General features: G+C 39.4%; 1 protein-coding gene across 6 annotated transcripts in view; it reads left to right on the top strand.

The window, feature by feature from the left end:
- Positions 1 to 12,946, top strand: part of LDB3 (LIM domain binding 3) — a 176,121-nt gene that overhangs the window by 102,636 nt on the left and 60,539 nt on the right. For all 6 annotated transcript variants that reach the window (XM_081956513.1, XM_081956516.1, XM_081956515.1 and 3 more), the window contains 2 exons: positions 7,276 to 7,445; positions 12,530 to 12,566. In XM_081956513.1, the coding sequence (XP_081812639.1) occupies positions 7,276 to 7,445; positions 12,530 to 12,566 (207 nt within the window). The remainder of the gene's footprint in view (positions 1 to 7,275; positions 7,446 to 12,529; positions 12,567 to 12,946) is intronic.

The following is a 12,946-nucleotide window of genomic DNA, read 5'->3' as shown; positions in this document are numbered from 1 at the left end:
ATTCATCCATCCACCCACCCACCCATCCATCCATCCATCCATCCATACACACACACACACACACATCCATTCTTCTCCGCAGCTACTTTATGTATTTTTGAGCGGTTTCCCTTTTGTAGCTTCCCTTTCTTGTGTCCTCCTCCTCCTCACTTTTGACACGGAGAAAGGAGGATAACCAGTACCAACAAATACGCAATGGTATAACTTTACTATTCCTTTCAATTTTAAACATGTGTGCATCTTGCAACCAATGTGGAATACGAAGAATTGCCTCTGGTGCCTTTGAGGCCGAGAAACTTCCTAGCCTCTATTTCCTTTTGTCCTGTTTTAGCAAAAATGTTGATATTATGCAGCCCTGGGGAAACGATTTTATTACCAAATGCTAATGTTGCTTCTGTGAACATTTTTATTTCAAGGACAATCAGAAGCATGAATATTTCTCCAAGTGAGAGTTTGGGGGGAGTGGGGGAACTGTAGCAATCGCTGTAATTTGGGAGAAAGGATATGTATATATTTAGAGCTTTATTCCAAGCAGAACATTGTAATTAGTTTTGCTCAAGATTTCACGACACTGGAGTCAAAGAAAGATATCTGCCTGTATATATAGATGGAAATGCACATTGACTGTGCATGAATTTAGAAGCTTATTCTCCAGGGCTCCTCCTCTGTAGTACAAAGATAATCTATCTCTTAACTTGCATGGAAAAGGAACATCTTTCTGAGCGATGGAACTGTGTTCCATTCCTGCCATGTATTCCTCAGGAGCAGCATTTGTGTGCAAACAGCTATCGGCAGATTTGCTGTTGTCCTAGATAGCAAAATTATTCAAATCAGGGATGGGACCATTTGTATCTCAGAACTGGAGTGCAATCCAAGGCAAATCATGAGGACCAAACTTGGATGGCAGTGCCTCATGAAGCATTCATGGCTTCCTATCCACGATATTGTTAATATCAATATTAATATTGCTAATATCAATTAATCCTGGGTTAATATGTGACATCATTGGTGTTTCTGCAAAAGAAATTGAAATGTTCTTTGAATGGGTTGGGTTTATTGTTCTTAATTGTATAATTCTGGTACCGAAAGCAAAAAAAAAATTCCCTAATTACTTGCATAGTGATTATTCTTTATATTCTTTATGTTGTTTGTAATTTTTTTTGTCATGGATTGCACCAGTGAGGCTAAAACCAATTTCGTTGTATACATGATTATACAATGACAATAAAGGCTATACTATAAAGTCCTAATTGGCATAAATGTCTATGGGGACTCTCAAAGTCATCCATGTCATGGTTGATCCAAAGGTACTTTTCCAAAAGGCAATTGGACTTTGGTTTTCCTTGAAGACATTTCGCTTCTCATCCAAGAGGTTTTTTCAGTTCTGCTGAAATAGAGAATTGAAGAAACTTCTTGGATGAGAAGCAAAATGTTTTCAAGGAAAAGCAAACTCCAGTTGCCTTTTGAAAAAAAAAGCCTCCTAATGTATATTATTTTTGCATACACAACCTCTCTTGTCTTTATTTTATGCATAAATTTAAAAAAAATGAGACTCCAGAGTCAATGTGGCTCTTGTACCTATAATAATATGTCTAGCCAGCTTATTTCAAAGTGTTAATTTACTCCCTTATTCTTCTTTTTACTGATAATAGAAATAGCAATAGAATTTAGGCTTATATACCACTTCATAGTGCTTTACAACCCTCTCTAAGCAGTTTACAGAGGCAGCCTCTTGCCCCCAACAATCTGGGTCCTCATTTTACCCACCTCGGAAGGATGGAAGGCTGAGTCAACCTTGAGCCTGGTGAGATTCGATCTGGCAAACTGCTGGCAGCTGGTGATCAGCAGAAGTAGCCTGCAGTACTACACTTTAACCACTGCACCACAACAGCACCATGTCTTCTTTTTTCTCCTTTCTGACACATTCCTTTGGGTTTTCACTGATTTCTCATACTAATTCGTATTGCTTCTCCCAACATCATGTAATTATAGATCCCAATCACTCATTTTCTTTTCTCCTGAGTTTTGGAACACATGAGTCACCCTGAATTTTCACTGGCATAAATAGATGCATTTTCCCACCTCTGTAAAAATGAGAAAAACAACTGAAACACTCAAGATTATTTCTCCTCTCGTTGTTTATCACCCACTTCTCTCAATGCTTGTTTATTTTAGAGGATTATTAAGCATGCAAACTCCCAACACTAGGCTAAATGTTCAAAATAATTTCATCAGAGTTTAAAACAACACCACATCCTATTTTTGTCACTTTGGGTTTGAGGAAATAGTCTTACTCCTTCACTGTTTGGATAAGACCGCAACTGCCCCCTCCCCCTTGCATTAAATTCCAGTAATACTGTAACAAAGTCCAACCAGCCCATTTTCCATCTATGGTGGGGAAAGTATTATATAAATTTAGCATCTGTACATTCTGAGTTAATCCACTCTACCCTGGGGAGAAGAGGGACTACAAATAATCCTCAATTTTGAACTGCAGTTGGGACCAGAATTTCAGTCTGAGTCATAACAGTTATAAGTTGAGATAGTCACATGTCTGGATCCAATTTCAGGACCATTTTTTACAGTGATCATTAAGTAAATTACAAGGTTGTAAATCCAAATCCTTTCTCCAGAATGGATATATTTTTCCCCCAGAAATTGGCAAAAAAAAAAAAAAACCAAACTATTGGAAACTAGCTAAAAAGATGCAAATCATGGTCACATGACCAAAGGATGCTGCAACCAGTTGTAAATGTGAGCTGATTGTCAAGTGCCTACCATGCAATGATATGAATGTGTCTGTCTATCTTTCTCTCTCTCCCCTCCCTCCTCCCGCCTTTCTCTCACACACACCCCTCTGTGTGTGTGTGAGTGAGTGAGAGAGATTTTACAATGCCTGCAAGTGCTTCTGTGTGTGTGTGAGAGAGAGAGAGACAGACAGACAGAGATATTTTATGATGCCTGCAAGTGCTTTACAAGTGATAAAGCACCTTTTCTGAGGTTGTTGTAACAGTCTTCAGTCACTTACATAAATCTGAATGGGCCCATATTTGGCAGCAATGCTTCAGAGTGATTTCTCAGAGAGCTAATCACACTAGATTAAAATATCGGTCCACTGGGATAATGGATTCCAAAAAAGAAAACATATTTCACAAAACTCCAGTAGCTTCAGTGAAATTCCACCCAACGGGCATAGAGAGTTGGTTCGCTGGTTTAAGCTTTGTGTATTATGGGATGCAGTGGCTCAGTGGCTAAGACACTGAGCTTGTCGATCAGATGGTCGGCAGTTTGCCAGTTCGAATCCCTAGAGCTGCATAATGGGATGAACTCCTGTTACTTGTCCCAGCTTCTGCCAACCTAGCAGTTCGAAAGCATGTAAAAATGCAAGTAGAAAAATAGGGACCACCTTTGGTTGGAAGGTAACAGTGTTCCGTGCCCCTTCGGCGTCTAGTCATGCCAGCCACATGACCACAGAGACGTCTTTGGACAGCGCTGGCTCTTTGGCTTTGAAACGGAGATGAGCATCGCCCCCTAGAGTTGGGAACCACTAACACATATATGCGGAGGAACCTTTACCTCATTATTATAGGATTTATCTGCACGTGGTTGTTGGAAGCCACCTCTGATTTGCATTACTAGTAGAATCATATAGAGCAACTTTTTGAGAAATTTCTCCTTAGACCTGATGTGTAGACTGTAGACCAAAATGTTTTGGTGTTCAATAAGTTCCTCTCTTGCCAGAAAGATTTGGGGTCCTGGCGTTCAAAAATTGTCCTCTTAGATAGCGTTAGCCAATTGATTCTCCCTTGGTGGCCAGACATGATATATACTGTAGATCCTGGAAATTAGTCTTGCAGTTACATAACATTATGCTTTAAATTATTTCTGTACTTGGTTCTTACCGTATTTCTCCATATTTTGCATGTGGTCGAAAGCTATTCCTAGTCTTTGGACTGGCATGGCATATAAATTGGAGTAAGTCAATAAATGCATTTTGGAGATCCGTGTAGGATGACATATTAGTAACGGAAGTAACATCCATGTAGTAGAATCAGATCTGCTTCAGAAAAGATTCTCTGAAGTCCACAAATCTTAAATGTACTGATGAATCCCCTTGTTCCCCTCTAATTTCGGTGGATCTATTTTAAATACGATTGAGGTCTGCATTTAATCCTGATCAAAAGAAACGAAAGGGAGTTAATGGAGAATGGAAAAGTAAAAATCCACAATTCCAAGGGCAATTCCCACATCAGACTTCCTTAAGGACATCTCTGGACCAAATCTTATTTGTGTTTAGGAGGCATTTTTATAGCACAGTCAGTTCTTAGAGATACACACACATTCATTGTGTTTTCTCGCACCTTGGATTGTATTCAAGAATTACTTTTTTGTCCCATGAGTTTCCCAAGTATTTCACCAAAGATCTCTCTCTGGGCAAATACAACATTTGTGTGAATTTTCATGGATATTACTAAACTTATTGTGTCCTCCATCCCAGCCTTTGACACAGTTTGCTTTTCTTTTGTGTGCTTTTTTTTTTATTTGGTGAGCTGGGTGTTTTTTTGTTTTTATTAGCATTCTCCTTTCGTTTGTGCTTCGCAAGAAATCCCCTTTTTTTTCCTTTTTCCCTTCTAAATTCAGAGTTTCCCTTGCAGGCCTGTTTGGGCAATGTAGTGTCTATATCTCATGAAAGATTGATATAAACCAGGGGTGTCCAAACTTGGGAACTTTAAGACTTGTGGACTTCAACTCCCAGAATTCCCCAGCCAGCTATGCTGGCTGGGGAATTCTGGGAGTTGAAGTCTACAAGTCTTAAAGTTCCCAAGTTTGGACACCCCTGATATAAACAGATTGATTCCAGTTGATTCAGTTGATTCCAATTCCATTCAGGCTTTTGTCATTTTCTGTCAATCTTAATAGTTTTTTGCTTTAATGGAGTAAGTTGAATTATTTTCTGCACAAAGTCAATACTCAGACCAGAATTCTAAAATGTATTCTATTATTTGGATCAAGTATATGGACTTATGTAACATCTGATATTACTAACTCTCTTGTTTAAGTAATAACTGTCAAAGATATAGTTAATATGGGGAACTATCTGACATCTATTGTTGGATATTATCCTTTTAAGAAAATAAAAGCCAACAATAAACAAAGCAAAGTTCTCTTGGGGAGAACACAATTGAGATATTTGTTAACACAAGGGGATGAGATGTTTAAAGGCAGATTAGATAAATGCATGGAGCAAAGAATGATCATTGTTCAGAGCCAATATTTCACAAGACTTTGTGATGCTGACAAATGATACGGCAAATTCTGTCATAATCATTATCTGCTCGGGAGCTTCAACAGGCGTTTGGCTTTGTCATTGTTATAAACAGAATGCTAGATGAGACATGTACGATAGCTCCAGCAAGGCATGTGATGAAAGGACCTCTGGCTTTCTGGATGGTGTTGAACTATGAACTATGATTCCCGTCAACTAATTTGACTGCAGTTGATTGGGTTTCACCAACATCTGTAGGCTTCCCCAACTTTCTTTATTCCACCGGATGTGCTTGATGACATTTTTTTTTCATTCAACTAAACTTTTTCTTGTGAACATTGCACTGTTTTGATGAGAACAGTTTTTCAAATTGATCAATTGTTCCCCTACCTCTGTGATTTCTAAGAGTTACATTTAAGCTGCTATGATCTCTAGCCAACATCCATATTGGCCAGCCTCCTTTGGCTTTTGTTATGAATGTCAGAAGTAGCTGACTGAGTGTTGGGGTACATCTGATCGGTTGTTCAGTTGTAATGGTAGACTACTATATATTGAGGAGGTGGCAGAAGAAGAGTATAACTGTCAAGCATGCTTCATTCAACATCCAAGAAAGGAAACCCCCAACTCCAATTAGTTAGAGAAAAGGTATTTTTACTAGATATGAAATGAAAACAATGAACGTGAAGCAAGATCTGAGGCAAAAAGGTGTGAATTTGTATATATCAAAAATTACTCAAATCTGTCCCCCCAATTACCCCGGCCCAATGTCCAATCTCCAACCCCCAAGGGTGTCATGTGGGGTGCATTTTCGGGTGGCCTCATTCAGCTGGTATGCAGAGATGGTTGGCCTTGACCAAACCCAAACACGGACCTTCAGCATGTGTAGAAGATGGTGAGAACAAAACTCCCTTTTTCAAGATGTCTCTATCAGCGTGCTTCCCCTCCCAAATACCATGCGCCCCCTCCCTCCCCATTACTATGGCAGCCGATAGCAAGCAAGCAAGCTAGAGGCTGACAGTAACTGTCCCTGGAGAACAAAAATCATGAAGGACAGTGGGAATTAAGAAATGATATGTGGCATTGAATCTCCATACCCAGCCCATGAAACCACCACAAAGACGTAGCCCTAGAAAGTCCATTCAATATAATTTCATTCAGCTTCTTAGGACCCAGTGCTAGTGATAGTTTCACATAGATGTGGCTTCCCACTGTGATCTCTGCTGGTCTGCAAATCCTGCAACATCATAAACAGTCACATGTAAGTCCGAACCACACAACACACCTAATTGGATCAATGATGGGGCAAGCATGTTATGGGGACTTCACAAACCAATCAGAAGAAGAGAAGGGTAGTAGAGTAGAAGAGAAGAAAGCCTTTTCATTAGAGAACTCATTGTCAAGGCCTCCCAAATGCCAATCAGATGCAATATTCAAATCACACTTCCTACTTCAAACCATGCCAATGAGGAGGGAACTGATGAGGTTGTACAGTCTTGGCAGCATTCTCTTGGTGAAAAGGATTGGGGAAGATCTGTTTTTTTTCCTGGAAAATGTAAGTGTGGATTCCGTATTCCCAAAGGTTCAATGTTTAACTCTGTCCTTGTTCTAAGTAGTGGAAACAGGTCAGCAGCTTCCTGGAATTATGAGTAATCCTATGCCATTCTCTGAACTGCTATGGTGGTTGAGATATTTCAGAAAGTTGCAAGCCAGGCAAACGAATAAACTGGTAAATTTTACTTGTCTGATGTGATGAAGAAAATGTCAGATTACTTCTCTTTGTGTGACGTGTGTTCTAGAAAACAATATTCTCCCTGCTTCCTGTGAAGAGAAAGGCAACTTTGCATCATGGCTTCCTTGTATATCTGCTTGTTTCACAAGTAACTCCTTCATTTCTGTGGCTAAGAAGCAGCAATTGTGGAGCTGAGGCTAAATGTCAGCAAGGATGTTGGGGAAGGGTGGGCCAGATCTCATAAGCCATGTTACAGTGCCTGTTACTTTCTGCATTGCAGTAACCTTCCTGTTAAAGACCCTCATGTAGACAGTGCCTCTCCAGTCTATCAGGCTGTGCTTAAAACCCAAAACAAGTCTGAAGATGAGCTGGATGATTGGAGCCGCCGATCTTCAAACTTGCAGTCAAAGTCCTTCCGAGTCCTTGCTCAGATGACAGGAACTGAGTACAGTAAGTCCAGCTGGGATGCCCAGTTCACCTCTTTCATGGAAAACCTCCTTTCTCCTCACTCTGTTGGGTATCAGTTGGTGCTTGCTTACACACACACACACACACACACACACAGAGAGAAAGATAGACAGATGGACAGACAAATAGATAAACACAAAGAGAGAGATATAGATAGATAGATAGATAGATAGATAGATAGATGATAGATAGATAGATAGATAGATAGATAGATAGATGATAGATAGATAGATAGATAGATAGATAGATAGATAGATAGATAGATAGATGATAGATATGGAGGGATGAAGGGATAGACATGATAGTCAGGATAGATAAATGATAGATAGATAGATAGATAGATAGATAGATAGATAGATAGATAGATAGATAGATAGATAGATAGATGATAGATATGGAGGGATGAAGGGATAGACATGATAGTCAGGATAGATAAATGATAGATAGATAGATAGATAGATAGATAGATGGATGGATGGATGGATGGATGGATGGATGGATGGATGATAGAGGGATGGAGGGATAGGCAGATGAGAGATGATAGATAGAGGGATAGGGATAGACAGATGATACAGATGAGAGATAGATGATAGATAGATGATAGATAGATAGATAGATAGATAGATAGATAGATAGATAGATAGATAGATAGATAGGAATGGAGGGATAGACAGATGATAGACAGGATAGATAGATGAGAGAGAGAGAGATATGAATGGATAGAGGGGTAGAGGGATAGAGGGATAGACAGATGATACAGAGAGAGAGAGAGAGAGAAATAGAGAGATAGATGAGAGATAGAGAGATAGACAGGCATACAGACAGATGTCTTCTTTAGGGTAGGCCTCCAGGTCTCTGTTATAAAGTAAAAAATCCTTTGGCTGAATCCTTAACTCTAAGGGGCAATAATCTTAGGGGAGCCTTTTTGTCCCTCCAATTTATTATACTTTTTCAGGCTGTCCTCTGTAATATTTATATCTTGTCTCACAACCAGGAATTTATTTAGGGATTTCATAAGAGAAATGGACCACTATCACAGAATATGAAGACAATACAACATTTCAAGAAGTTCCTGAAGATGTCAGTCAGAAGTGCTATTGGAGCCCCACTTGGGGGAGGGGTGGGAAGGGGGAAGGGTTTCTTACCATAAAGAAAAGGAGGAAGCAGGCAAATCCTCAGTTTCCAAGAAAAGCTAAAATATGTTTTTTTTAAAGGAACCTTTGTTTGTAATTCACTGAAAACCACTACCAGATTTGAAAGGGCATTGTTTGGGGTTGTTTTTCATTGGCACCATCAACCAACATCAGCCCTCCCACAGAAGACCAATGCCAGGCTCAGGTAGAGAAGCAAAGGCAGGCAGAAGTCAACGCAAGAAGGTAGAGAAGAAGTAGTGGTGCCAGGTTGAGGGGAAGCAAGAACTGTTGGATTAAAAACCACCTTAGGGAACAGGGGTCTCCAACCTTGGCAACTTTAAGACTTGTGGACTTCAACTTCCAGAGTTCCTCAGCCAGCTGGCTGAGGAATTCTGGAAGTTGAAGTCCACAAGCCTTAAAGTTGCCAAGGTTGGAGACCCCTATTACAGAAGACAAAATGTGTAGCTCAGGATTGAACTGTGGGATCCTTGGTACTCTCCGAGTTTGGTTCATTCCTTGCAGTCATTTCATTATCAGCATAGGTAACATCTTCAGTGTTAACACCTTTCTAGCACTGATGATATTACCCAGTCTGGTAATGAAACATCTGCAAGAAAACAACCAAGCTCAAAGAACCCCATCCCACCATCTTACTTTCTCTGTAATACTTCCAAGTCTTGGTGAAATTGCAGATAGTTGTCCTGTTCACACAATATACTTAATTGGGTCAATGGAACATGAGAATATTGTGAAAACATCAAAAGTAGCATTGATCTAATCACTTAATCCTCCCAGAAGGTTAGAATCACAAATGTCCCAGTTTTGTCCAGACTACAACCATCATAAACTCTGTTGTGAAAATACCATCAAAATCCATCTTGCCTATCTATTCCTCCAAGAAAAGAGATGGAGAAGATCTTCTGTTAGAGAAATTGCAGGTGGAGAACACACCTTCGGACACTAAGTGACTTCAGTCCGAAGTCTGTTGGGGTCATCTCGACCCACGGAGAAAGGAGGCAGTGATCTTTAATGCCCAAAGACAACTTAGAAACAATTATTGTGATTGCAACAAAACTACCAAGGAGTTTTGATTAAGTTAGCAGTGGAATGCTAGACATATTTTGTAAGAACGTAGTTTATGGCCATGAAAATGCCATACATTCATGAAGAGATGAGAATGGAGGGTAGATTGAAATAGGCAGATTTTTAGGAGGTAGAGATAGAATGTTTCTGAGATACATTGATTTTCTTTCCAAAGGCAACTCGGTGTAATTTACAGCATTTGCATAATTGAGGTACATTGTCACCATGGAGTGACATAATTGATGCAATTATGTTATTTGCATTAATTTATATCATTTGCCTCGACTGAGGAAAACGATGTAAATTAAGTCAATTGTCCAGACTGCATTGGATACAATCCATGTTGTTATTTGAGGATAAAGCCCTAATTAAAAATTAGTTGCTGCATTTAAGTGGGGAACTGTAAACCCAAGGTTTTGCTATCTTTGTTTTAAAGCATTTTTGCATTCCATTTTGTGGCATTCTGATAATCAGTTTCAAATGCAGGTCCTTGAAAATATCACAATATCCAGCCTAGAGTTTATAATAGTGATCATCGGAAGAGGAAAATCTATGTTCTGCAAGATGGTACACAACTACATACCACAATTTGGGCAGAAAAACCTATCAATAGAACTGTGCTGGTCTATGACCATATTAAACCTTTGATATGATTTGACTTGACTTGATCTGCTCTATAGATCATGCCAACCTCCTTGTAAACAAACACGGCAAAACAAGATTTAAAATGAGGCTCTAGTCTCATGTGAAAACAACTGTATTGATTCTCAGCAATCAGTTCCTTCAATCAATTCCTTGTCTACCTGATCACAATGAATTCCCATCGAGGTCACTTTTGACCTACCTCAATAACCTTCTGATCTGTTTAACTCAGGTATAGTTTCTAAAAACAGTGATTAGGGTTGATACATCACAGGTAATTCTTGACTTGCAACAGTTCATTTAGTGACCATTACAACGGCACTTCAAAAAGTGACTTACGACCATTTTCACACTTATGACCATTGAAGCATCCCCATGGTCGTGTGATCAAAATTCAGATGCTTGGCAACTGCTTCATATTTATGACGGTTGCAGTGTCCTGGGGTCACTGATGAGCAAAATCAATGGGGAAGCCTTTAAGAACTTCTGACAAGAAAAATCAATGGGGAAGCCAGATGCACTTAACAACCGTGTTTCTAATTTAACAACTGCAGCGATTCACTTAACAAATATGGCCAAAAAATGTCATAAAATGGGGCAAAACTCAGTTTAAAAAATTCTCACTTGGCAACATAAATATTGGGCTCAATTGTGGTCCTAAGTCAAGGACTACCTCTAGTCAGAAGGAAGTCCACCACCTTAATCCATAGACATTGAGAAGTTTGCTTCTACATCAGCAGAGCCAAAGCATCTGAATTGATTATTTAGCCCAGCCTCCTAAATTAAGGCATATGTGAAGGAACTTTGCAATAGTTGTGTTTCTCATTCTGCCTCTTTTCTACAACATTCTGTGTTTTCACTTGAATAGTCCCCGTAAACCATTGTAGATTCCTGGCCCAGATATAGAAAAGTCTTGTAAGATAAGGGAATTGCCTCAAACTAAGAAGTGATCTACCAGATTTGGTGTGATTCTCCTTGGTCAATAAGTCACCTGACTCTTGGAAAAAGCTTGGGAGTGGGTGAAGACCAGAAAGGATAGAAAGATCTCCTTTTTGAGCTTCTTAAAATTTCAGGATATAGTTTGGTTTTACCCGTATTTGATGACATCATTTTCAGAAGCGTAGATAACTGGTCCCTCTGCCTTCTTCTAACACTGAAGTCTATTGAAAAATGACTGAAAGCTTTATAGTTCCTGCTGGGCCAGATACATAACATTTCAGAAAGTCATGGCCTAATGTTCTGAAGAATTCAGGAGAACTGGCTGAAGGCAGCTTCTCAGCCGAACTAAGAAGAGCTAGGCAGCGTCATTTTGACCTTTGTGTCTATACTGTGCAGGGGGTAAAACTCTATGCTGAAACTAGATCAGAAAGAAAGTCTTCAAATCAAAACAATAGCAGTTCATACAGACTGAAGCATGTTCTTCTACAACAAGAAGATTCCAAATTTCAAACTAAGTCATGATATTAGCAGTGGTTACAATAAGTTGCAGACATTTTTAAGACCAATGCAATATCCATGCCAGACTCTGGTCTGAAATCTCACAGCCAAGCCCCCCAAGTAATCCACCTCCCATAGGGCTATCTGGATTAAACATTGTTTTGCATACCAGATGAACAGTGTTGTCAATCAACCATCTGTTTGTAAAGAATGAATCTATCTCCAACCCGCATTAACGAAAAGCCAAACAACCCTTCTGACATTCACTTTATTCTTTTCACAATTATTAAACACTCCCTGCTTTGGGATTGGCTAGATCAAATATCAGGTAATCTGTCAATAATGCCAGCATAAATCCATTTTCCTAAAAGCTTATTTGGGGGAGACTTTTGAGATTGAGAAAGCAGACAGGCATTTCAGAGAGGATTCAAATTAAAACTTCTCGTATCCCAGTTTTCAAAGTTTCAAAACTTTGGAAACTGGGATGCAATGCCCTTAGCTACAGAATGAATTGGACACCTACCTTGTCCCCCATTCTTCAAATAAGTACCATTGGGAAATATGACGATGATCTAAACTGGAAGGTATGGATACTTTCTAGATAAAATAACTGATGTTGAGAGATTCTAGTAGATTTCCTCTTTAGAGATGACCTTTTCTGGTGAGAGTAAGATGTAGTTCTTCCCCACAAACTGTAGTAAGGTTTCATTCTCCATTCAAACGTCTTGCCTGATGCTTCTCCTTCTAACGTTACCAATTTTTCATCTGCAGTGCAAGATCCAGATGAGGATGCCTTGAGAAGATCAAGGTAGGCAATTACCTACCTTCTGGCCTTCTGTTTACTGATAACAAGAACTAGCATTAATTGAATTTTTTATGCCCATTAGATATTTTTCACCCTTAAAAAAAAACCTACTACTTCTACTCAAATCACTAAAATACAACCATGCTTTTGGTTTAACCAGACATCCAAAGCAGACCAGATCAGAACTTACTGTAATTCCAGGGAGCACTTGATGAGAAGTTTTGGTAGAAGGATCTCCCAAGGGTTGTGATGGGCTAACTTTGCCAGAAAGACTCAGCGAACCAGCCTGCATGTGCTTTGCCCTACTCTTGGATTGCAGTTTTAACAAGCATTTATTGGGATGATGCTGGGATTAGCATTTGTTTCAATGGAGGTGCACAAAT

Source organism: Natrix helvetica (genome assembly GCF_964273705.1).
Source record: "Natrix helvetica genome assembly, chromosome: 5".
Lineage (NCBI taxonomy): Eukaryota > Metazoa > Chordata > Lepidosauria > Squamata > Natricidae > Natrix > Natrix helvetica.
The sequence above is the reverse complement of the archived record's forward strand: the minus strand, read 5'-3'. Positions and strand labels throughout refer to the sequence as shown.